Raw genomic sequence first — 26309 nt, 5'->3', positions numbered from 1 at the left:
GTATGTTGTTTGGTCCCATGTAGCCCATTTTTCCCGTATTGATTAGAAAAAACAGGTCTAGAAAAAACAATAGTCATATAACTCCAAAAGAACTAATTAAGTTTCAATTGAAGCTTCCTAAAATTACTTATAAAGCGAAGTCTCACTTAATAAGAAACTGACCAATATGAGATTTAACATTCATGAGTGGCTATGAGCGTATACATCTAGCTATCTAAATGTTATTTTGGTTAGGTGGGACGCAAATTTGAGTGAAAAATTACTCACATTTGACTAACACCGTGCTTACTAAATTTGATGATCACCGTTACGCTCACCTAATGTAATATATATTCTACCATTTTATCTCCTCTAAATTAAAAAAAAAAAAAATTAAATATAATAGTGAAAGCGAACATTTATAATAAAGAGTGGGACGTAAGTAATTTAAAAAAGTAAATAGTTAAAATAAAAATAAAAATAAAAATAAAAAATTAACTAAATTTAGTAAAAACTGAATGAGCCAAATGTGAAAGCTATAACTTAAATGAGTTAATTATATTTTAAAAACGGGGGACTGGAGGGGTTTAAGACACAAGCAGGGCATTTAGTCTAGTCTACATATATAGGAATAGGACCAACCTCTAATAATTAACAATAAAATAACTCACCGACCTCAATAATATAAATGGAAAAAGTTAAGAAATAGAAATGACACGTTGGTCAAATTTGGGTAGAATACGTCTTTTCCATATGAGGAAAAGCAAAAGCAAGAAAGTCCCAAACCAACTCTTTCCGTTGGACTAATCAGAGCACAGATTATTCGTACCAACAACCGTGGTATTAGCCATTAGCCGGTTTGGTACTTAACCGAAATTCTGCACCCGTTTTACTAGTAACTACTAAATTACTTATCCACTCCAGTATTAATTAACTTTTCAATTTCCACTATGAATCCAAATTTTAAATTTAAATCAACGTGACTAAAGGAAATTACTGTTGGGGTTTTGAATTTTTCTTTGGTAATACCGGTAAATTTACAACTTGCAACTTAATTATCTGTCATTAATTAAGATCTTCGCTTTCTTTTTTTTTTTTTTTTTTTTTTTTTTTTTTTTTTTTTTTTTTTTTTTTTTTTTTTTTTTTTTTTTTTTTTTTTTTTTTTGCTGTATTTACTTTATTTTCATCCTTACCAAAATAAACGAAGAAGATTTATTTTATGGCTTATATTTTCTAACAGTGTATATGGTATTGCGTTATTTAAAAATTTCAATTTTTAAATGATGTAATAATATATACACTATTATTTGTATTTTATTTGACTTAGTTAGTATGTTATATGCGTCATAGAACCTTTTTTTTTTTTTTAAAAAAAAATAATAATTTATTTATTGATTTACTTTAACTACGAGTTGGAATTCAAAAATTCAAGGAAGACCTTATCCCAAAAGGAATACATATTATTCGGTACCATGATTGGTATTTTTAACCAGAACCTTTTGCGGTTCTATTAATCCAGTGGAAGTAGAGAGAGTCGGTTTGGGAAGTTCAAATTGGGGCGGAGAGTGACCGCCTCGTGTCGGTGGACAAGGCCGTTGGAGTGTCCTCCGTGCGGCCAGTATTCCAGGCTGGACTGACAGCTTGTCAGTAATGATCCGTTCTCCAATTCCGCGACCGTTCTTGTCGTTTTCGCCACCTCACCACTTCCGTGCACCCCAAAAAACCACAAAAAGACAAAAAACCAAACCAAATTCCCTTACGTAATGCTCTCCAGCCTGGCTCAGTCAAACTTATCCTCAAACCCTCTCTCTCTCTCTCTCTCTCTCCCCCTCTCACTGTCTCAGTTTCTCTCCACTTTCTCCCGATATTTTCCCTCTTCCGGAATGTCCTTCTCTCCTTCCCTTTCTGAGTAACTTCCATAACTGTACGAGTCAAAATAGAAAACCCAATAGCGGCGAGATTTTGTTGAGGATTCTCAGCAATCCACGAGCCTACGTGGCGACGCGTGGTAGTTAATACAGCTGTATACTGGCGCAACCTGTAACCGAGCAGTACCGGTTCCCGTAACGCCTAGTACCTGTATTAGTTAACCGGCTCTATCAGTTACCCTAACCCTTCCTTTATAAACCCCTCCTACTCCTCCCCCACCGCTCTCGTAACAGAGACTCCGAGGCCTCTCAGAGAAACCGAAAATCAAAAAGAAAAAGCTTTATTAGGTTTTGTTCTAGGGTTAGGGTTCTTGATTGATGGAGAGGGACGGCGATCGGGTAAAGGGTCCGTGGAGCCCCGAGGAGGACGAGATGCTGAGGAGGCTTGTGCAGAGCCACGGGCCTCGGAGCTGGTCGGTGATAAGCAAGGCGATCCCGGGGCGTTCCGGGAAGTCGTGCCGGCTCCGGTGGTGTAACCAGATCTCGCCGGAGGTGGAGCACCGGCCGTTCACGCCGGAGGAGGACCAGATCATCGTCAAGGCCCATGCCAAGTACGGCAACAAGTGGGCCACCATCGCTAGGCTCCTCAACGGCCGTACCGACAACGCGATCAAGAACCACTGGAACTCCACTCTCAAGAGAAAGTACTCCTCGATGATGAACGGCGACGACGCCGATTTGACAGCCGACGAGACTCTGAATCGGCCGCAGAAGAAGTCGGCGGGTCCGTGTTACAGCCCCGGCGGTAGCCCTTCCGGATCCGACGTTAGCGATTCGGGTCTCCCGGCGATATCCACCTCGTACGCGATGATTCGATACGAGTCACCGCCGCGTCCGAACCATATCACTGACGAGCCGTCGACTCTGCTAACTCTGTCTCTGCCAGGGACCGAGTCGCACGAGCCGCGCTCCGGCCAGGATTCGGCGCCTGACTACAACACTAAATCACCGTCCTATCATAGCTACCGATCGTCGACGTTTCCGCCGGAGTTAGTTGACGTGATGAAGGACATGATTAGAAAGGAAGTGAAGAGTTACATGGATGGGCGCGAGAAGGCTGGGCTTCTTTGTGAGGGCGTTAAGCGCATTGGTATTGACCATTAAATTATGAATCTGAGAGAAAAAAAGCAAAAAGAAAACAGTAAACAGAGCAAGAAGATTCTGGGTTTGGGATAGGCAACAAAACAGAAACAAACGACCAATTTGTTTCTTGATTTTTTTTTCTTTCTTTTTTAACTTGTCTTTGATATTTCCGAAAAGAAAATAATTTTGAGGCTGGTGTACAGAAATTAGGAGGAGGATTAAAACAAAAATTAGAAAGTGATAGTGAGATTTGTATTGGGTTTTGCCGTGGAAGAAAGAAATGATGGAAATTAGATCGTTAGTTAAATGTTTTTGCTTTTCGATTCAGTTTGATTTTTGTTGGAGATGGGTTAAGTTACGGAATGAGCCGTACAGTACGGTTGTACCTAAATTCTGCATAATTTTCTGACCTTGTTGACCAGGGGGGGAAGCCTTTGCACAATGACCTTTTTGTCCCTTTCTAAATCATGAATTGTTTTTTCTTAACAAAAATTTTGATCATAGACTTAAAATTACAATTAGGTTTTTTTGTTAAAGCTTTTTCATTATCGCTTTTGTATTGTGTTTTCAAAACAAAAAGGAAAATTGGTTTTTTTTTTTTTTTTTTTTTTATTCAAGGAGAAATGAAAAAAAGCAAAGGCAATTAAAACAGCAAGACCATTTATCAGTCATTTTTGTTACTTTTAAAAAAAAATATAAGAAAAAGCTACTCAAGAGTCAAAACAGTGTGGAAAAAGCTACTTAAAAAAGACTTTATAAAAATGAGTAATGTTAGGGACTATTTTATTTTTATTTTCTTGAATTTTTTGGCTTTTAAAAATATCATTAGAATAAAAATTTAATAGTTTGGATGATAATTTTAAAAGTTCCATAAAATAATAGAGAATAAAAAGAAGGATGAAAAGATATTCTCTAGCATTAGAGTGCTTTACTTTTATTTATTTTTTTCAAAATGAAATAAAAAATATTATCCAAAAAGAATTAACAAAAAGGCGAGTTTTAAAGAGAGTAACGTAAAAGATTCGTGATTATCCAACTCAATAGTGCGTTGTTTATCACTTAAGCCAGGTTGCCAAGCATGACTGGGGACTTGGATTCTTTCTAACCATTCAATGGCAAATTGTAGACCCATGACGTATAATCGTATATTACGAATTACCAGATTGTCAAAAATCATATTTCACTTTTTAATGTAACACTGTCGATCACCTTTTCTATTTTTTTTTTTTTTTTAATCAAAAGCTGATCGACAGGTATCACATCAACAAAATGAAACAAAAATAAGATAAAAGTATGATATATTATTTTATTTGGTACTTTCAACTAGTCGTCAAATCTGTTTTTTTATTTATTTATTTTATTTAAAACAAATAATGATCCAAAGGTTGATTGACAGTGCCGTATTAGAAAAGTGGGATTAAAATATGGTATATAGCATTTCTCTATTTGAAAGAGTAATAATATTATACACTACTTTCATCTCATTTTACTGATGTGATATTTGCCAATTAGCCATTGGAATTTTTTTTTTTTTTTTAAACAAGGTTGATCCACGGCCTAATTGGTAGTGCAACATCATAAAAGTGTGGTGTATAACATTTTTCTTTTTGAAAATATTTGTTAGTTTAATAAATTAAGAGTAATTCTATACTATTTAACTCTTTTATAATTATTTTATAACTTGCTAACATGTGTCGGCATATAATTGGAGCTAACTCAGCCATCAAAAATTTAAGTATCAATATCAACGAGATGCAAAATAATTTTGTAGCATTTTTCTTTCAGAGAAGCAAAATCTGATTTACAAATTTACAATCCTGTTCTTCAGCCTCTTTGTAAACGGTCTCGCTTTTTTATTTATTTATTTATTTTTGGAAGAAAGTCTCGCTATTTATAAATTACTGTACCAATAGCGTTAGCCCACCAAGAATCCAACTACTGCATAACTAAAACTCGGCCCAACTTACGCATAAATCGTCGTCGTTTTTACGCTTCCTTCTATCTGAACGCAAGAGAGAGAGAGAGAGAGAGCTGTGGAAATCTCAGAGATCTTCGATCGAAGAAGTTGCAAAGTCCGAAGGAGATGTTGCCCACAGTCTCGAAAGGGCGGTCAACGTCCTCTGCTTCCCGAGCCAACCCTATGTTCCTTCCGTACCTACGCCGGATAGTCAAGGTTTTCCTCTCTCTCTTTCTCTCTGTCTCTTTGAAATTTTTCTTTCTCTAAGCGGATCTGATCGCTGTGCCAATCGAATCTCCAATTTTGCACGAATTTGATAGGAGCATTTCATGGTCATGAACTTGATCCAGGAGTAGCACATGCTCCGACTATCAGTATCTACTTTTCCGTGAATTTAGATGATTAGCTTATATCTGCTCAAATTCTGTGCTAGTTGTCAGTTCTGATCAAGCAATTCATTCACTACTAAGCAATTCATGTAAATTTGTTATCCATTTCGTTTTCTGTATACAACTTCTTTGACTCAGAAGGAAAATCCGAGAAAGAAAGGAAGATCATTTCTTGTTAATGCTCTCTGCTAATGCAATTGTATTAATAACATTTTTTTTTTCGATGAATAAGTGATCAATATTATTAACAACTAAGAACCAGAGTTACAAACAATAAACCAACAAGAAACAAAACAGAACAACAAACAAAGCAGAAAAAACTGCTGCAGAACCAAAACAACCAAAGTCTCACTAACTAGGACTATTCAAGAATAGAAACATCTACATTCCAGCGATGACAAAGCTTAACATTCTCTCTATTCTTCTTAAACTTTCCTCTTCCAGAATTCTTGATCTAACTTCCCAAAATATCTGCTCTTCAGTTTTGGGAGCATTTTGATACTTAATAGCATTCTTGGCTCTCCAAATATTATAGACAACAGTGCTCAATAGCAAACGACAAAGAACTCCCGCCATCGTTTTCTTCTTCCAAGTTCTACAACCATCATTCAACACCCTCTGCCAACCAAGAGAAGGAGCCAAATCATTACACCTTTGCATACAATTTTTCCATATACGAGCACTAAAGCTACACATGAAAAAAATATGATCATGGCTTTCAACACCATTCCTGCAGAACACACATTGTGTATCACCTTGAAAACCCCAAGCCAACAGCCGATCACCCGTAGTTAATCTATTCTGTACAGTCAGCCAAATGATAAAAGAATGTTTCGGAATTGCAAAAGGGAACCAAACAACATGCCACCAATCAACCTCAAATTTCTTATCCCTAAAAAAATCCCAAGTATCAGCACTTTCATAGGAACCCTTACGAGCAATAGTCCATACCGGCTTATCAACAGAACCAAGCTGAACTTCAGGAAGTCGACTTTGTATATCAACAAGCTCCTTTGACAGAGCAGGGTTCCAACACCAAATGCCATTACTGAAAACAGTATCAAGTCTAGAATCCAACCGACTATGAGCATCATAGATAACACGAGAGCCAAACCTCTCATACAGCACTCCAAGAGGATGCCAGGTATCCTGCCAAAGATGAATCATCTTTCCATCACGTACTTCAAATTTAATAAAATTCTTAGCAATACCCCTAAGTTTAAGAATCTTTCTCCAACACCAAGAGCAACTTTGGGGAATGCTTACACTCCAAAAACTCCTCCCTTTTAGCATATAAGCTTGAATCCAAGCAACCCAAATAGATCCTGCACAAGCAAAAAGCGTCCAAACATGCCTCGACATGGAGAATATGTTCCATACTTCCAAATTCTTCAGACCTAACCCACCCTCTTTCTTCGGATAACAAACCTCACTCCATGCAACTTTGGCCTTTGCAGAAGTACTATCCTTTCCATTCCACATAAATCTATTAAATTTCTGGTTTATTTCCTTGATTATCTGCTTTGGGAGTATGAAAATCCCAGTCCAAAAGACTTGAAGACTGTACAGAATAGAAGATAACAATTGATTATTAATATATAACATTGTGTGAATTGACATATACTCATATGAATGATGATTTATAAACTGTCTTGTTCTCTGCATTTACTATGCGCCATGCTTGGTCATTGCTACACTAGAAGTTCCTTTTGTAGTGGTAAAGTATTACTCGTGAGTTCATTCATTTATTTTTTTATATGCTTTTTGAATGGAAATTGACTCTGAGAGCACAAATTTGCCGAAAATTCATAGATCTGAGGATGAGAGAGTTCAGATTCTGCATGCTCATGTAGATCTTAGGGTGACGTGTCACACAGCTGATCAGAGCAGTTTCAAAGGCCCTAGGAAACCACACATGATCAGAGCACTGTAATCTTTTAAAGTGATACATAGGCCACACAGTTGGAATTTTTAAATGGCTAAAACTATTAACCACTAGGATATGTGATGGAAATTCCAACTGTTAACCAATAGGATACATTGAATACTTTTATCCATTGTGATGACAAGCATATTTGTGTCCATCTGTTGATAGGTTTGCTTACTATGCACATAACCTTTTCACCTTGCTCCTTGAAAACGTTGGACTGTTGGTCATGGAAGCAGTCCTTTTAAGCCTTTGACAACATGACTGAACTCATTCGCTAGTTGAATTTGATCATTCATATTTTAATTAAGTACGTTCGATTTTTCTCATGAATTTCCTGTTGCTTTTGGTTGGTTCATTGTAGTGGCAACAAATGGATGTTGAATATTCCTTTTGGCAAATGCTTCACCTATGCACCTCGCCAAAAGTTGTGTAAGTGTCCACCCTTTTGATCTTCGTCCTTATCATGATCATTATCATTTTTTTTTCTTTCTACTTATATTATGATTAGTATTATCCACAGTAGTTATCCATTCTATGTAAGAAGAGTTTTTTTTTTTTTTTCCCATACTTTTTATACAAGAGATGAGTTGCATTGTGTTTATTATTTGGAAAATTCCTTATTATCGTAATTCTGTATTGTGCATGTGGATCATTACAATGGATGTAGCTATCAGCACACTAAGTATCACAAGCGTAAGTCCACTTCCCATTGAATGATCATTTCCTTATGTCATCTGGTTGGTGCTATTGAATCTATGTCTGGTGTTAAAATTTAATTGTAAAATGTGGCTATTGTATTCATCTAATTTTTATTTGACTATACGTGTGATTATTGGAACATTATCTTTGCCAAACTGTAATTATCACTGTGCACTGTCATAAATTGTACAGTTGGCATAGTGATAGCAGACAAAAGCTGTTGTTTTCTGACTAACACTTTTAATTGCACTAACGGTTTGCCATGGTTGTTAAATGATGTAGCTATCAGCACAGTTGTAGGAACATTGGTTTACTTTTAAACTGTCATACATTGGAAGGAAATAAAATCAGCTAAGACATAATTTATTGTGATAGTGATGCCTATAAATTTTCAATATAAGGAACATTGGTACTTATATTGAAAATTTATTTTTTTGATAAGTAAAGGTGGGGTGGTAAATTATGCTCATAGTGACTCAAGTTAATGATCAGAGAACTACTATTAGTTGATTTTATGACAAAAATTGGGGAATATCAGATACTTGGTTTAATAATCTATGTTTTCGTTTTAATAATATTTGTTTTTGAAGTTTTACTAAATTGTTATTTTGATAAGTAAAGTTTTACTAAATTATGTGTGTTGCATTGCTTTCTGTATTTGGTTTTCAAAAGTTGCTTCAAGTCATTGGAATGACTCTTAGATGGGTAGGACTACTTATGTTATCTAAACATATACTTCAAACAATGAGGAATGAACTTATGTGGATTGGCATTGTGGACTTTCTTAATTGTAGTGCCTATGTGAGGACTCATTAAACTTGTAGTATTGTGAAATTTGCTGCTAATGTTAGATGCAAGTTAAAAGTTTTACTTGTTTTTTGGTTTCAGAAACTAAGAATCAATGGGCACGTGATGATCCCGCTTTTATTGTGATCTGCAGCCTTCTTTTGACAGTTGCAACTTTGGCTTATTGTGCTGCGTAAGTTTCTAAGATGCTTGCTCTTGATGGATAGTGCTTTAATGCCATTAAATAGTGACAGTTATACCATTTTTAAAACCAATGTGAAAAACCTTGAGTTAGTCAACTACTTAGCTGAGGGCATCATCAAATATAGATCAAATGCTCATATTACAACCGGATGCAAAGTTCTGTAGATTCAAGAGTTTGATTTAGAATGGACTAAGGAGAGTCAAGTATTTGGTAGAAAAGGGTTTTGTAATGAAATTAAAGCATTTTAGTAAGCTTGATCTGATGTTTAGAGGTCTACTTAGCTGCGAACACACACTTTTGGTCCGTTTGGGTTTTGAATCCGAATATTATTTGAATTCACTGTGCAAATTACGAGGTTTGACTTTGCGAGATAAAATTTGAAAAAGTTAAATAAAATATAATATATTTTTGAAAAAAGTAGAATATTATTCTAACCAAACACACCTGAAAGTTCTTGTTTTACCGATTTTAGGAAGAAAGAGAAAGCAACCACTGGCCTTTGTAGTTATGTTTGTTTTTCTCTTCTTTAATGAGGATGCCTAGGGTTTGATCCATTATAGGTGGGAGATTGTGGTTAATGGTTATCTATGAATTGGAGAGGTGGCAGGAGGAGAAAGAAGTAGATAGAAACCTGAATGATCGTAAGCAGTCACACTTGAGAATGAAGGCAATCACACCCGCAAAGGAGTTTGAGAGCTGCTGAAAAATTCCCTGCACTGATCTCTGAAAAATTGATAGATCAATTGGACTAATCATGTAGTAGCTGACACTTAATTAATAGGAATTTTTATTTAAAAACTACTGGTTTTATAAAAGTTTACTGATAAAGGAAGCATGAAACTACTAAAGACCAAAGGCGATTGTAAGCAATCACACCCGCAAAGGATTTTGAGAACTGCTGAAAAATTCCCTGCACTGATCTCCAAAAAATTGATAGATCAATTGGACTAATCATGTAGTAGCTGACACTTAATAGGAATTTATATTTAAAAACTACAGGTTTTATAATAGTTTACTGATAAAGGAAGCATTAAACTCCTAAAGACCAAAGGTAAAGATCTGATAGCACAAATAGACTCAAAATATGGGCCATTACTACAGCTCAATCTAGCAAACGTAAGAAATACCATATTACTCCTCATGTGAAAAAGAAGAAACCAAGTCAAATTTGTGACCAGAATTTAATATTGATATGCTTGAAGAGTATGGCACATGAAATGTGGTTTTTTTTTTTTTTTTTTTTTTTTTTTTTTTTTTTTCCAGTTAAGTAATTTCTCACCTCAAAGATGTCTAATCTAATCAATTTATGTCTTATATATTATTTTTAGATTGTTCAACAATTTCTGCATTATGCTTAGGAAAAAAGAAAATTCCTGCATTATGAGTTTTTTACCCTGTATTGATCCTCATATTGTTATCTTTTATTTCAGGTATGACCATAGTGCTGCACATGCTGTTTATGTAGTTATCTCAGTATTGCTTTTCCATTTTTTAGTAACTGGAGTAGTTCTAGCTACATGCTGTTGGTAAGAGCCACTTCCTCCATTAATAAGTGAAATTACTCTTGTTGTCTTATTGTTGTGCATATTTTACTTCGATGCCAACATCTGTGGAGCTGCGTACCCTGTCCGAGCTTTCTAGGCTTTATACTTTCTAAAGCACCATGGTAGTGGCCCGAATTTGCTAAGAGTAGTCTCTGTCGTGATATTGTCAACATTCATCTCTATTTTCACAAGAATGATATTTTTGTTTTATATGAGCTTACTATCTAAATTAATTATGGAATTTGAGGTCACTTGCCATTTGCATTGTTCACTCACAGAAGGTGCATATCTGGACTGTAAATTGCTGCATGGCTGGACCAACTATTGTGCTGATATTCCCTGCAATTGTTGCAGTGTTCTACATGGGTGAAAAAAACAAGAACTAAAGACTTTTTTTCCCCCAATATTTCACCTTTCAGATAATATTAACTTAACTCAACGCCGTGACTTAAATTGCTGTCAGCTCATTGGATCCTTACTAATTAATTGGCGTTGTACATATGTATTTCTTTCCACCATTTTATTCTATTTAAAATTATAACCTTAGTTACTTGTCAAAAAAAAATAAATTATACCCGTAGTTGCCCTCTTATTGATATATTATTTTTTCAGTAGTGGTAACGTTGTTATCGGACCTTTAAAATAATGTCCCGTGTAATTTTATCACAATGGAATAAAATGGGCGTGGTTGGGATATTTTAAAATGATGTCTTTGTTGTCATGCTTCTAGTCTAGTGTCTTAATCATGCTATAGTGATGTGTGTTGTATACCAACATACTCTTTCACCTTATAGATAGAACTGATGTTATACAGTATATTAGCAGTACAATGGTTTAATTACAAGTTGCGTTCCTCAATGTCCATACAGGTTCCTGACTAATTCTTACCTTCGGCCAGAGGCTCCCTCCAACAGTCATGTGGTTGAGCAACGAGTTGAATGGCAAGTCTCGAAACTTCCCACTTCTTTACTAGTTTAATTCTAATTACAGCTCAGCCAAATTTTATCTCGAACATAAATCACAAAGCTGTATAAATTCACGTGTTCATCGTTTGTATTTTGCTAATGTTATAGTAATCGATTTTCCAATATCACTCTTCTAAATTTAAATGTTTGTTTTAATGTCTAAATTTGGTTTATTTTTCTTTAATTATGCATTTTACAATCTAATAATTGCATGGCCCTAACTTCTTTGGCTGAAGGCTGTACGCGTTTGACGTTCACTGCAACTCTTTCTTTCCTATGTTTGTTATGCTTTATGGTAACTGCTCCTTTCCTATGCATTTTTTTGTTTTTTGTTTTTTTAGATTCAACCTCAATTAATGCAACTAATTGATGTGTTTGTTTTTGTGGCAGTGATACAATATTTTATGTCACCCCTTTTGGTAGCCCATGGTTTCATTCCTGTATTGCTATCAAACTTGCTCTTCATGGTGGCTGCTTCTTACTACCATTATCTGAACTTTTTAGGTTATGATGGTAAGCTAAATGTTCTGTTCTTACTATTTTGCTTTTAACCTTTTTTATTTTTTTTTATTTTTATCTTCTCGTGGATGAAGGGGGAGGGTGGTAAATTCGGTATGTCTTGATCCAGATAATTGGGTCTCATCACTATGAACAAATTGTCCTGGCTTTTAATTCTTAGCTCATTTATTGGCCATGGCTACAAATAACAACCTTGTGGCTTTCTGACTTGGATCTTCAAATTAGATCAGTTTTTAGAAAGTGAAATGATAATTTTGTTGCATGAAAAATGTATTTATGTGGTGAAGATGTCAAGTGTTGCATTTTTTATGCTTATAGTTCCAAAATGCCGGCGTTCCTTTTTCAATGGATATTTGACGTTTATTTTCTGGGGTGACTTATAAACCAATTTTGGATCCATGGCATACTTGACTAAATTTAAACAACCGTTAAAGTGAAATGAACTTGGTTCCAAAATTGGTGCTGAGGAATTCTAGTGGGTTGGTTCTTTCATTCTGTAAGCAAAATCAGTTTATTTGAACTATTTGTAGCTGAAACATGTTTCATTAACTTGCCCGAATATGACTTTCAGTTTCAAATAAGACTAGTGTAGATTGTTTTCATGAACTGATGATGATATATGGTGTCCTTATGCAGTATTGCCCTTTCTGGAGAGGACCACATTCTTTCTATACCCTATTGGCGCTGTCATTGTCCTTTCTCCTATTTGTAAGTGTTTGAATATGACTCCTGATTGTGTTTTTGCTTTGGATCCTGTTGAAGCTGAATTCAATTTCTGACTCTGCAGTGATTTTGAGCGGCTTCAATCCTTCAAGATATTTTATGAACATGTATTTTAGCCAAAGGTTATGATTCACCGAGGCTAACTAACAGTTCAGGTTAGCATATATAATGAAATGAGGTTTGGGGACTACTAGTTCAGGGACTGCATCAACGCGAGAAAAGGCTTTGATGAATGCAATGATCGTTAAACAAGTTTCGTAGCTTTCTTTCTGGCTTCTGGGCATCTTACCACTGCAAAATCAAGTTGGAACCAAGTGAAGTCAGGGCAGCTAAGTGTATATTTTCTTCTCCAGAATATTGACCAAATAGATATGCTGAATGTATCCATTTTTCCCCTTCTCACATGTCTTCCGCCAATATATATTTCAAAAACTCAAAAAGTGTCTGCCCCTTTTCAATTGGGTGGTAATTTTTCACTTTTTTAAGGCACCTGTTGATTGTTGTCCTTCAAAGCTAGAAAATTGCTTTAGATTTGATTGATTTCGAAGCCGCTGATTCTTATTATAACACTTCAACGTTGTGGGTGGTTTGGTAAGTATGTCACTTGTGCCCAATACAAAGCTAGTTGAACACCATTGAATCCAAGCTTTGAAAATCCCGGTTTTATAGTTGGATATAATTTTTTCAATGCTCAATTGATATTTAGATTCATGGTTGATTTGTAGATTCATAGTTGAATTTAAGTTTCTGGATTTTCTGTTAAATCTTATCAAAATTCTCAAAATACCCTTGTGTTTTTTTGTTTTTGTATTTTTTTTTTTTTAAAAAAAAATTATAAAAATTTCAAAGATTCAAGTACGGGTATTTTTGTAAATTCTGTTAAATTCTTACTAATACTTAAATTCTTGCAATTTTTTGTTCTTTTTATTTTTTCCTTAAAAAAAGAAGTATTTTGATAACTTTGACTGAATTTAACAGAGGGTCGAAATTGAAAAAAATTGAAAGATGAATACTTTAAATTGACATGTTTTAAAGTTTGAGTTCTTAATTGCAAAAGTAATGAAAGATGGAGTATAAGTGTAGCTTTTTTCTTATTATTATTTTTATAAAACCTGATAGACGGGACTAACAAACTTCATAATCATACTGATATGTACACAATCAAAACAAAAACCTGATATACACAAAGTATAGGCGGATCATAAACAACCATCACGATCATATATACACCAACTTCAATCATGGTCATCAGCGTAATCATACGTTCTCATTCCTAATAAATGAAAATACGTTGTCACGATCATAATGCCAAACACAATTCAAAAGTGGGTAATTTAAACGAGGGTACTAATGAAAGAAATTGTAGCATTGTTTCATTAACAATAACATGATTCAAAAAACAAGCCCAACTTTTAACATTAACATGTATCCAAACCAAACACGGGATTAGCACGACTTCTCAGTTCTCCTCCTCATAGACGTGTATATACATTACATTTAGTTTACCCTGTAATTTTTTGGGTCGAGGGTGGGGAAAGTTGGAAACCATGATGGGCTAAGTTATGGGTCAAGAGTAATTTTAATGAAGCTATAGAGGCCCAAATCTCGGCTAGGATATGATAGATAGGATACTGGGCCAGGACTGATTTAGGACGTGCACCGGCCCAATTTTAAGATTCGCTTTAGGTGGGAGCTAACGCCTCCCACATCGGTCAGTCGGAACTGTGAAGATGAGTTTATAATGCAAAGCAGAACGGAGAGTGACGGAAAAACACTCGCTAAACATCTTGCGGAAGTGTGTAGTGGGTGTTTTTTTTTTCATCATTATTCAACCAAATCCGATAAAATTAGGAGAGAAGATTCGCGTGGCACACGCATGGTCTAATTTTATTTTTTTTCCTGTGTGATCTCGAGAATTTGTGCTTCTATGGCTTCTTCCTCTGCCTTCTTCGTTCTTTTCGGTTTGGTTTTTGGTTTTGGGTTTGGTGCAGTTATTGGGTGCAACAAGTTGAAGGACGCCGTGTAGATAGAAGGTCTGTGTTGTCGTTTGGAACAGCAATACCTTGCATCCGACGTCTTTATCGGCAGTGGAAAGTATATATTTTGTGTGTTTTTTAAGACACTTTTTGATATGTTTCAATGGGGTGGTTTTGATTTTGGTTTTTGTTGGGTGATAGGGTTCAATTGCAGAAGGTGCTTTCTCAGGGTTACGCCGCCGCCGCGTGGCCGCTTCAGACTAAAACTGGCAGGTAAATACAATTAAGAACTAACCATATTCGGCTTTATAATATGTTTTTGATATTCAAGTGGCTGGAGGGATTTAGGTTTGCAAAAATTGAGTCTTTGTACAGTTGTGATTTTTTGCTAATACTTTCCCTTGTTTTATGTTATGTTTATTTCGATGTAAAATGATTTCCATTTAAAATATTTTTAGAAAAAATATTTTTTTCGAAAATATTTTTTAACGTTTGGCTCGTACGAAAAAATTACGAAAAGCGAAAATCAAAGTCTAGCTACTGTTGTCGGAATCTGGCAATGTCTGGTCGCCGTTGCCGGATTTCGGCAACCAGGTTTGGCCGGATCCAGTCAAAATGGCCGAATTTCAGCCAGACTCCTTCGGATCCGGCCGGATCCTGGCCATTTTGGCTAGATCCGGCCGGCTTCTGACCATGGCCAGAATCTGGTTCGTCAGCTCCGGCGACAGTGACCGAATGTTGCCAGATTTCGGCGCCAGCAGGTTCCCAGTGGCCAGATGTTGCCGAATTTCGGGGCCTGCTAGATTTGGACGACCGATTATTGCCTGATTCCGGCAATCGAATATCAAACATGCGTGACAAGATGAATGTTCTGTTTGTTTCGGGGTAAAATAATTTCGGTATTTTACGGTGTTTGGTAGGGGCAAAAATAATGGTCAACGAAAATTATTTTTGGTTTGACAGTAAAAGCTTTTTTAATTTTTGGAAAACGATTTACGGTTTTAAAAACCGTAAATTATTTTCCGAAATTAAACTCTTCGTCCTTGCACGCACGTTTGATATTTGATTGTTGGAATCCGGCAATGGTCGATCATCGGAATTCAGGCGACGCCAGAATTCAACAACATCCGGCCGTCGGAATACTGCCGGCGCCGGAATCCGGTGACATCCGGCCACCTTCGCCGGATGCCGGCGGACCAGATTCCGGCTGAAATTGGCCAAAATTCGGCCATGGTCAAAAGCTGACTGGATCTAGCCAAAATGGCTGGAATTCGGCTGGATCTGATCGGATCCAGCCATTGATCCAGCCGGATCTGACCGGATCCGGAGGAGTCCGGCCGGAATCCGGCAACAGCGACCGGACATTGTCGGATTCTGGCGACAGTTGCATTTTTGCCTTTCGTAATTTTTTCGTGCGAACCAAACGCTGGAAAATATTTTCGAAAAAATCATTTTTTTTTTTTAAAATGATTTCGTCGAAAATATTTTACGACAGAACTCATTTTACTTCGAAACAAACAGAGCAAAATAGTTTAATTTCGGAAAAAGATTTACGGTTTTGAAAACCGTAAATCGTTTTCCAAAAGTTAAAAAAGCTTTTACGGTCAAACTGAAAATAATTTCCGTTGACCATTATTTTCGCTCGTACCAAACACTGTAAAATGTCGAAATCATTTTTCAGAAATCATTTTACGCCGAAACAAACGGAGCATTAATTGTGGAAGGGGTTTGGTCGGATGAATTTACTGCCCCTTTTTTTCTTTTCTTTTCTTTTCTTTTCAGAATTACCTGATAGGGGTTTGTTTCAATTATAAATGTATCCCTTTTTTCTTAACTAACATCTAAATTTGCGTTTTGTGATGAAGATTGGATATCAATTCAGTATGGATTATTTGGTAATGCGGTCAAATGTTTTTGCCGTTGCACATAAGTTTTTGTGGAAGCATTGTTCCACTGCTCAACATTACCTTAATTTTTGTCCTCCTAGTTGGAAAGCATGTTCCCAGTAAGATTTTAATTTGAATGGCCCACCCTTTCTCTTTTGATCTTATCCCATGAGCCAAGGCCCTAGGACCATTATATGTCAAAATTTATATGCTGTATGCTTACACACAGACTGAAACATTTAAGCACTGTTTATTAGCTAACTCCTAGCTCTCTTTAGTTCATCTCTTAGTTAAAATTTCTACGTGAAGAGGCTGGTTTTATTTGCACCATGCATGCATCGGCTAATGGTCTTGACACCAAAAGAGCCAATTTCTTCTCCTACAGAAGGCCATGGTTCTTGTCAAATATCTCTGGTCAAGGCTATAGTTTGCATCAATGACATTGATCTATTGCTTTTAAGTTCTCGAACTTTGAGACAGAATACTTTAACCATGCACTTCATTGGATTTTAATTGTCTTTCAATTGGGTCTTCAGGTACTATGAGTTCTTTAAGTTTCTTTGTTAGCTTATGCAATTAAAGATTTGGATTTGTCATCTGTTACGAAGTAAAGTTCTATACGGACTTTGTGGTCGATGGAGATGGTTCAGGGTCTTTGAGTGTTGGTGTAGGGCTCTCGAGTAAGAGCTATCTGTATGCTATTGATGGTATTTTGAATGCAGCTGAGATTATGAATTTGAATAATTCGATGGGTAGTCTTGTTGGTAGTGCCTGCAGAGTTCATTACGAAGAGTTGGCCCGGGGGAAATATGGGTGTTTTGGTTCCTTTGGTTGCTGATGTTTGTTTTCTGGTAATTACATCTGTAATCTTGTGCAGGAGGATGAATGGGTTAAAAGACTCTGTAACATGGTCAAAATTGCCTGTGGATGTTTCCGATTTTAATGTCGAGCGAGGCTACCCACAGCCATAAGGTAATTCGGCTTGCCTCTAAAGGATCTGAAGGGCTTTATGTAACATATAACATGCACATGCTATAGAAAATTAGTAGCTTTAGGGATGGTAGAGTTCCCTGTTGTATTTCCTGTGACAGAAGATAAGTTTGAATTTGAAGTCTCTAAAGAGCTTCATCTAATTGGTGTGTATTTTATTGTTATTTTGTAACTTGTTTTGGTAGTATATGGTCTAAGCATACATTTATTGGCTTTCTTTGTTGCAGAGTTTTTTCTAAATTTGCTCTGTATTTGAAAATTTTGTGTGCAACTTTCAGAATTCAAGCTGTAAAATATTTAATCTTGCGTCATGCCTTGTTGCCTAAGAGGCCTAACAACCATTCAATACACCTGTAGTGATTTAATAGTGCCGTACTTATCCATTCTGAATGCTCCGACTTCTTTGGATTTTCTAGTTCTGTTTGTGGTATTCTTGAGCCAAACTGTTCTGTTTAATTAATACAAGGGTACTTCCAATTACTTGAGCATGTTGTTATGAAGAGAGAGAAGTGAGCTTTCCTTAGTTGAATGAATGCTTTTCTTTGAAATCTCCCATGCAAGGTTTGAGATTTTGGTTACCTTGTTTTTTTTTCTAAATGATCTTCTGATTAGTTGTGAGAACTAGTTAATAGCATGTTTGGGTATTCGAAAAAATTTCAAATACTGTTTTTCAAATATCAAATCCTATTCAGATTTTATCTATTTTTTTTTTTTTTTTTAATTTTATCTCAGGTTTTCTAAATCATCTAAACATAATTTTAAAAAATAAATTCTATCGGTATTCGCAATTTTTTTAAAAATCGCACACTTAACTACTTAAGTTTTACTTTCTACCTGTCCTTTTTACACCAACTGAAAGGCATCTGATCAGCTGACATTGTTTAATTACCAACTTTTCCCTGCTTTTTCTGCTTTGAAATGGGTCTCAATTCTTCTCTTACTGAGGCAACAAGTTAACTTAAATTTTTTAGAAAGTTTGTTGTTGCTGTTGAGTGTTTGGAACAATGACTTTGAATTATGTTAATGTGTTATAACTGAAATGATTAAAAAATGTGAGAAGTTTTTAAGTCTGTTGAATTTTCTTTGATTTATAGCACTCTTAGTTATCTAATCATCTTCACTATTTCTTGAGTACGATTCCATGTAACTTCTATACTTGGTGATGAGTTTAGTCTCTGTAATTGCTCAATTTTGAAGACATTAATTACTCCGGTGTATGTTTAGGAACTTGGGTTTTGGCTTGAAAATTACATGTTTTATGTTCAGCTCGAGGATAAGAGAGCTATTGTGAAGTGTATTTAAATAGTGAATTAAAAAGTGGTTTAATTTATTAAATTGAAGAAAAGTTTAAGAGAAGTTGCTTATGGTGTTCTAAAGATGAGATATGGCAAAATTACCGAATTGAATTAACTGTGAAAATGGTGGCAATGACGGTCGTAAGTAGCAGCTTCCGTCTCGAAAGTCACTTCAAATCGATATATTCAGATGAGCAGCTATGAGAAACAGAGTAGTGTAATTGGGGGCGAAGATGAAGGAAAAATGAACAAATATGCACTAAAAAAGAAAAAAGAAAAAAAAGGTGGGAGAGATGGTTATGAGCGTGGAGTGAGGCAACATTGTTTCCAAATATATAAGCAAATGTCGTAAAACTTGAGGATAAACTTGAATTGGCAATAGATCGAGAGTTAACCCTGTAAATAACTTAAGCACATAGGAGCAGACGTAAGGAGAAAATGAAAAGAAATGATAAAGAAGTAAGATACTTGTGTTCGAAAAGATTATCTACAGGGTGCCACGTGACAATTGCAAAAATTTGTATCAACTACTTGTATAAGTTAATGGACATAATCGTGCAACAAAGACTAACATTGTCAACTTGATCATAAGAGGCTTTTTATTATGAGAAATAATATTTGGTCATTATTGATTATCTTTGTCCTTTTTTTTTATTATTAAAAATATATATATATATAAATGGGTTGGAGTTTGGTTTTTTTTTTTTTTTTTTTTTTTTTTTTTTTTTTTTTTTTAAAAAAATAAATACATAGGTGGTCAATAGTTATACTAAATATCTTTTCAAAAGATTGTACTTTGTAGGTAGTGGCTTCCGTTGCGAAAGTCACTTCAAATCGATATATCCAGATGAGCGGCTATGAAAAACAGAATAGTGTAATTGGAGACGAAGATGAAGGAAAAATGAACAAATATGCACCCAAAAAAAAAAGGCTTCCGTCACGAAAGTCACTTCAAATCGATATATCCAGATGAGCGGCTATGAGAAACAGAAGAGTGTAATTGGAGACGAAGATGAAGGAAAAATGAACAAATATGCACCCAAAAAATAAAAAAGAGATGGTTATAAGCGTGTAGAGTGAGGCAACATTGTTTCTAAATATATAGGCAAATGCCGTAACAACTTGAGGAAAAACTTGAATCGGCATTAGATCGAGAGTTACCTTTGTAAATAATTTTAGCAAATATGAGCATATGAAAGGGGAAAAAGAAAAAAAATAAAAAAATGTTAAAAATGTAAGATGCTTGTATACGAAAAGATTATCTATAGGGTGCCACGTGATAATTGCAAAAAATTGTATCATCCACCCGTATACTTTAATGGACAAAATCGTGCAACAGAGACCAACATTGTCACACTTTATCATAAGAGCCTGTTTATTATGAGAAATAATATTTGGCCATTATTGATTATCTTTGTCTTCTTTTTTTTTTTAAAAAAAAAAAAAAATTACAAAGGTGATTTATTTGGACCAGCTATCTTTTTCAAAAGATTGTACCTCGTAAGTAGCGGCTTACGAGGTACAATCTTGGGCCAAACTCCTCCAGCTGAGCCCACCACACAACCCAATGATCCTTGATTTTTTTTTTTTTCCACGTGCTTCACTGTTTCCTGTCATCTACAACTTCATTGATGTCCTCAGGCCTCAGTGTTGCAGCATGACACCCTTGTATTTTTATTTTTATTTTATTTTTTTTAAAAAAAATATATTTTTTTTTTCAATCTTTAAAAAATAATAATTCAATCTTTCAATTTTTTTTTTTTAAAAAAATCAATTTAAATTTTTAATTTTTTTTTAAAAAATTTATAAAGAAATATTTGTTTTATTGAAACTTTTTGTCTCATTCTCAGTGGTATCACAAATTGTTACGCCATAAGCACTCTTTGTTACTGATTTTCAAAACCCAGCTTTATAATCGGATATGGTTTTTTTTTTTTTAATCAAAACACAGCTAATTTTTAAATTCATGAGGTTGTTGGAACAAGGTTGAGAACTAGTCAAATCATACCCCAATATTAACTTTTCAAACCTTTATGGCTAAGGATTCTCTCTATTTTATTTGAAATCGAGAGTACTAATTTTATAATAAAAATTAAAAATTGATCAATTTAATAACGTATATGATTTTATATTATTTAATAATATTGACTTTATAAACACCGTTAGATCTATAATTTTTAAATCTTAACTATAAAATAAATTTTATGCATTTCACTTGAAATAGAAATGATAAAATCTGGGCATCCAAAGGATCAACTCCCACCAAAGAATCTTAGGTTATAGAAGTTGTTGGTGAAGTGGAGCAAAAAGAAAGTTTTTGACTAAATTGGCTCCAACTGCTTCGTTTCAATCTCCAATATGACTGACAATCATCTTTACCTAAACTTACCTAAATAGTTAAAATTTTTGTCAAAACATATAAATACAACTAATTAAATTAACGGAAAAAATAAATTACAAGTTATATTTATATGTTTTAAACAATAATTAAATTATTCACTTGTTTTGTTACTTATATTATTTAGTTTTTTTTTTACTATCAATTTTCTTTTTTTAATCTTGAGCCATATTCAAATCTCGGGGAATTGTCTTTTCGTGTGTGAGAGAGAGAGTTTTCAATAAATAATAATGGATGTCTCGCTTCTCATATTTTTTGTCCGGAAACATTGATATGGGAATCCTCATGTTAATCGAGAGTATGAAAGAAAAATTTATATGGATAATAATCCCATCGATGTAATATCTTTTAAGATTACAGTCCCAAAAGTAAGGATAGGTGCAACTGCGGCTATAATTGTTGGAAGAATTTTTTCATACATCTATAAACAACAGCCGATCCTTAGTGAGAGAAGCAATAAGTAAGAAAATACGAAATAAATTGGAATCAAAGGCTCCAGCTAATGATCAATTGGAAAATACGAAATAAAGGAAAAAAAGAAAATAAAAATAAAAGAGGTAAGTAAATATGGTTAGGCAATGTGATATTGTCCTTAGGCCAAAAAAGTGACCAATTGATTGGCGGAGCAAAGAAACAGAGGCAAGGCAAAAAGTGGCTTGAAATTTGCAAAAAGCTTGTGTTGAAAGTGGCAGGAGACAAATAATTGTGGCTCTCTTCCTTTGCCCACCAAGCCGCCAACTGCAATGGTGAACCAAATGAACTCCTGGTTTCTATCAAGTGCAAAAGCAAACCTCAATGAAGCATTTGGTGTGTTGCTTTAGCAGTGAAAAAAAATCAAGAAAACACTTAAATGAGAAAACTTGTACTGAAGCAAAATGATGATAATGATAGGCACCAAGAAAACAGTGACTTTAATACCATGTAGAAATATTAAATAAAGTACATAAAATGTAAGAGAAAGCAGAAGAAGCAGAGAGAGAGAGAGAGAGAGAGAGAGAGAGAAATAGGAAACACACAAAGTAGGGCTACATCTTTATTATATAAAATTATATTGAATTGTATTATTTATAAAGAAATTAATAGGAGTGTGCAGGACTTGCAAAAAACCGTCCCACAAAAATACTTAACCCGCGTCTTATATTTGGATTCTGTTTGAGTTTTTCGCAAACTGCATGGTACGGTGTGGTTTGTGGTTGAGATTTTAAAAAATCCTGAGGACCTGTCCCGCCCCACCCTGCACCGTGTAAATTAAAAAGAAATAAAAATAAAAATACCCTTAACCCTAGTGTTCCCTAAACCACCTCTTCATTTTTTCCTTTCTTTTCTTTTAGCGCCGCACTCTTCCTCTTCTCTTCATTTTTCATTCTTTCTTGCTGTAGTACTCTTTCTTCTTCACGAACCATTCAAGATCTTCGAGTCCATCGCGAGCGTTGCGGGGTGGTCAAGGTTGCTGGAGGTCCACAGGTTCGTGAGATTGTGCAATCCAACCTTGTAAGGATTCTCTGACTCTCTGTTTGGCTCCTTAAGAAAATATTTCAAAATTTTAGCTGAGAAAACATTTTGAGATTTCTTTCTTTTGAAGTTTTATTTTGTTGTATGGTTTGTGAATTGTGAGTGGTATCGTGTTTGGTTGCGGAGAAAATGTGAGAAAAGAAAAGAAAACTTCATATTTATAGATGAAGTGGAGTCTCTTCAACAAAACCCGTCGCGCCCCGCAAACCAGCACGTACCCTCGCCCTGCACTGAGTTCCCTTAAAATAAGCGGTTCACAAGTCCAATTTTCCTAATCCGTAGGGGTGCAAACCACCCCGTCCTGCCCCGTACCCAGCCCTAGAAATTAAGGTGAGACAAACAAAATAAGGTAAATCAAATAAGGTAGGGGATTAAAGATAGGCATGTAAGAAATCTAAGTCATGCTTATGCATAAAAATAAAAAATAAAAAATAATAAAAAATTTCTAATAGTCATCACTAACTCCAGTACAATCACATCGCATTATAATTGAAAAAATAATTAGATTCGAAACACAAACATCACTTTCAATCTTTCAGAAAACACCACCGGAGCATCTTATTATGGAGAAACACATTGAAAAGTTATCACTCAAACGAAGCTAAAATTACATTATAGTATTTGGCTTTTTGTCTTGGGTGTTTTGGTTTTCACTGATCAAGATTGCTTCCTGCAACATCCACTACGAATCTGTATCTGACATCATTCTTCTCCAACCTTTCAAGGGCTTTGTTAACGTAATCCATCTTCACAACTTCAATCATGGAAGTCAGGCCCTTCTCTTTGCAGAACTCAAGCATCTCCTCTGTTTCCTTTATGCTCCCTACGAAGCTCCCTGTGATTGTCTTTCTCCCTATTAAAGCAGAAAAAACAGAGCACCCACAATTAGCAACCATAAATGCAAAAGAAATTTTCAGTCTCTGTATGATTTCAGAGAGCAAGATTCCAGAAAAGAATTTTCCAATCTTTGACAATGATTCTCAAAGAGAGAGAGAAAAAAAGAAAACAGAGCAGAATTTTAGACCTTTCACAACAACTTTCACCAACCAAACATACCATACACACTCGGAAATCAGATACCCAGAATTTTTTTTCGATCTTTGCCTAAATTTTCTGCAATTATAGACCAATAACATGGTACCCACAATCAAACATCACAAGCTTCAGTTCTGTGCGTGCGTGTGTGTCTGAGAGAGAGAGAAGAGAGAGTCACCGAGCATGACGACGGGGGTGAGAAACTGCAGAGGAGTATTGATAACACCCATCAAGATCAACTTGCCGTCCAGCCTCAACAAAGAAAGGTAAGGCTCGAGAGGGTGAAACACAGGCACAGTGTCAATGATATAGTCCAGTGAGTCAGCGACTTCCTGCATCCGAGTCGAATCGGAGCTGACCAGGTAGTCGTCAGCCCCAAGATGCTCCAAAGCCTCCTCTCTCTTCTTATCCGAAGAGCTTATCACAGTCACATGGTGCCCCATGGCCTTTGCTATCTTCACCCCCATGTGTCCCACTCCTCCAAGCCCCAATATCCCTCCTCTCAACCCACTCTGCTTCAAACCAAAGTGAGCCAGTGGACTGTAAATAGTCACCCCGGCGCACAACAGCGGCGCCGCCTGCTCTGCCACCATCCCATCCGGTATCTTCACCACAAATCTATGAACCAGAAGAAAATCGTTAAGATTTTATCAAAATATGCAAAAAGTTTTGAAATTTACTAATATTTCTGGACACTTTTAACTGTCAAATTTCTCATTTTGAAGCTCAAGTACGGATTTTGGATCCTTCGTTATTAATGGAAACAAAAATGATTCATATATTGATGAAGTCTTCCTCTGTATGCAAATGAATCTCATAATGCAAGTATATGACTGAATTTCAAGAGGACCCAAAACTCTCGAATATGATGGGTATAATCTAAACTATTTAATTCAAAAATAATAATTAAAGATTCTCTGGATATAGACTAAGAAATCTAGAAGAATATGACCAGACAAACTTAACCATTTCAGACACTAGACTCAAAATATTATAATGGTACAAGATAAGATGTGAAATAGTTCTGGTTTTGTTATTACTTTTGGTGGACGACCATAGCGCCAGCAAAGCCGCCTTGGGTGGGTTTGCCATCAGTGTACACGTCGTTGTAGGACCAGATTTTCTTGTTGCAGTATTGCTCGGTGTCGGCGTTGCATGGGCGGCAGTTTCTGCAGCATCCGACGATGGCTCCGACTCCCACGGTCTCTCCTACTCTGAACTTGGTAACATCTGATCCCACCTCCACCACCTCACCCACCACTTCGTGCCTGTTTCAACTCAAATAATGTCTAGAGTCAATAAAGTAGAGCACAAAAGGTAGTTAAATTATATTTAATAAGAGAAACAATGCTATAATGGTGGCTAGCATTTAAAGATAAGGTTTTGCCATTTGAAAATATCAATTTTTAAAAATATATATATATATATTTTTTGTCATTAATTTACAAAATTGCAATCCTAAAAGAACTTTAAGAAAAAGAAGTGGGGTTGTAATCAGTATACCCGGGAACCATGGGATAGTTGGACATGCCAAGATCATTCTTGACCTGATGAATATCAGTGTGGCAAACTCCACAGCAGAGTACTTTGATGTAAACATCTTCTGTGCCTGTGTTTCTGCATGAATGAATTTTTTATTTTGGAAGAAACCCAGGTGAGGGTGATTCATGTATAATAAGTTTCCTAATTGTTATAGAAAAGAAAATCAAAGAAGGGATTGAGATGGTTACCTAAGAGTGTAGGTATAAGGTGAGAGAACCCCAGAAGGGTCTCTGGCTGCCCATCCTGTTGTTTTTCTTTCTGTTTCAAGGCTACCCATTTTCTTCAAAAGGACAAAGGAGAGAGGGAGAGAATGAGAGAGAGAGAGAGAGAAAATACTGGGTGAGATTGTAGAGGTATCAGAATAGGTATATATAAGTAAAAGATTGATTATTATAAATATGAAATTGGACAAAATGAAAGCCATGGATGGGAAAAGTGGACGTCTCTGCAGTGGGGTAAGGATGCGGTAGGTAAAAGTCCGGTTGGTGGGATCCACTGTTTTCTGAACTGCATCACCACCTCATCTCCATCCACAAGATAAATCGGTCCCATCACATTCTCTAACTGATGTTGAATTTTTTGTGCATTGGTTTCCTTTTGATATATGGGCCCTGATTTACAAACCGTCCCACCTTAACTATTGTACAATCTCAACCCACTTTGAAGTGGAACCCACGTAATGAATTTCATTTTATTGTGCTTTAAAGTTATGCAATAGTTGAGATGAAGTTGTATTTTTAGCATTATCCTTTTATATATAGGTGAGATTTACTGTGGATGAAAATGTGATTGAAGTAAGTGTTCTGTTGCAGTAAGATCGAAGGTCGGATCCCTGATATTGCAAACGGATACTTTCCATTTCAAAGTGATAAAAGTAGGGGTAAAATTGGAATTAAGATTCCCTCAAATTCTTTGTCCGAATTTGATAGAATTCGGACAGGTAGTTGTGAGTGAGCATTAATGGGATT

General features: G+C 35.6%; 3 protein-coding genes and 1 long non-coding RNA gene across 4 annotated transcripts; 3 read left to right on the top strand and 1 right to left on the bottom strand.

The window, feature by feature from the left end:
* Window positions 1–2132: 2132 nt before the first annotated feature.
* Window positions 2133–3297, top strand: LOC133882511 (transcription factor MYB44-like). Its single transcript, XM_062321699.1, has one exon. It carries the CDS (start codon window positions 2226–2228, stop codon window positions 3009–3011), a length of 786 nt encoding a protein of 261 aa, XP_062177683.1. The 5' UTR covers window positions 2133–2225; the 3' UTR covers window positions 3012–3297.
* Window positions 3298–4958: 1661 nt separating this feature from the next.
* LOC133882874 (uncharacterized) lies at window positions 4959–13254 on the top strand. The gene is made up of 10 exons (XM_062322103.1): window positions 4959–5163; window positions 7628–7695; window positions 7934–7959; window positions 8854–8944; window positions 10387–10482; window positions 11370–11441; window positions 11702–11760; window positions 11856–11978; window positions 12621–12692; window positions 12772–13254. Exons 1-10 carry the CDS (start codon window positions 5074–5076, stop codon window positions 12834–12836), a joined length of 762 nt encoding a protein of 253 aa, XP_062178087.1. The 5' UTR covers window positions 4959–5073; the 3' UTR covers window positions 12837–13254.
* A 1152-nt stretch (window positions 13255–14406) lies between these two features.
* Window positions 14407–17775, top strand: LOC133881389 (uncharacterized). The gene is made up of 3 exons (XR_009902501.1): window positions 14407–14801; window positions 14885–14956; window positions 17447–17775. It is a non-coding gene; the product is annotated as an uncharacterized LOC133881389 (long non-coding RNA).
* Window positions 17776–23297: 5522 nt separating this feature from the next.
* LOC133881728 (cinnamyl alcohol dehydrogenase 1) lies at window positions 23298–25696 on the bottom strand. The gene is made up of 5 exons (XM_062320742.1): window positions 25530–25696; window positions 25303–25416; window positions 24840–25067; window positions 23978–24417; window positions 23298–23617 (listed from the first exon to the last, which is right to left on the bottom strand). Exons 1-5 carry the CDS (start codon window positions 25616–25618, stop codon window positions 23415–23417), a joined length of 1074 nt encoding a protein of 357 aa, XP_062176726.1. The 5' UTR covers window positions 25619–25696; the 3' UTR covers window positions 23298–23414.
* Between the last annotated feature and the right edge of the window lie 613 nt (window positions 25697–26309).

The sequence above is a fragment of the Alnus glutinosa genome, chromosome 11, assembly GCF_958979055.1.
Source record: "Alnus glutinosa chromosome 11, dhAlnGlut1.1, whole genome shotgun sequence".
Lineage (NCBI taxonomy): Eukaryota > Viridiplantae > Streptophyta > Magnoliopsida > Fagales > Betulaceae > Alnus > Alnus glutinosa.
Note: the sequence above shows the minus strand (reverse complement) of the source record. Positions and strands in the feature narration are given on the sequence as shown.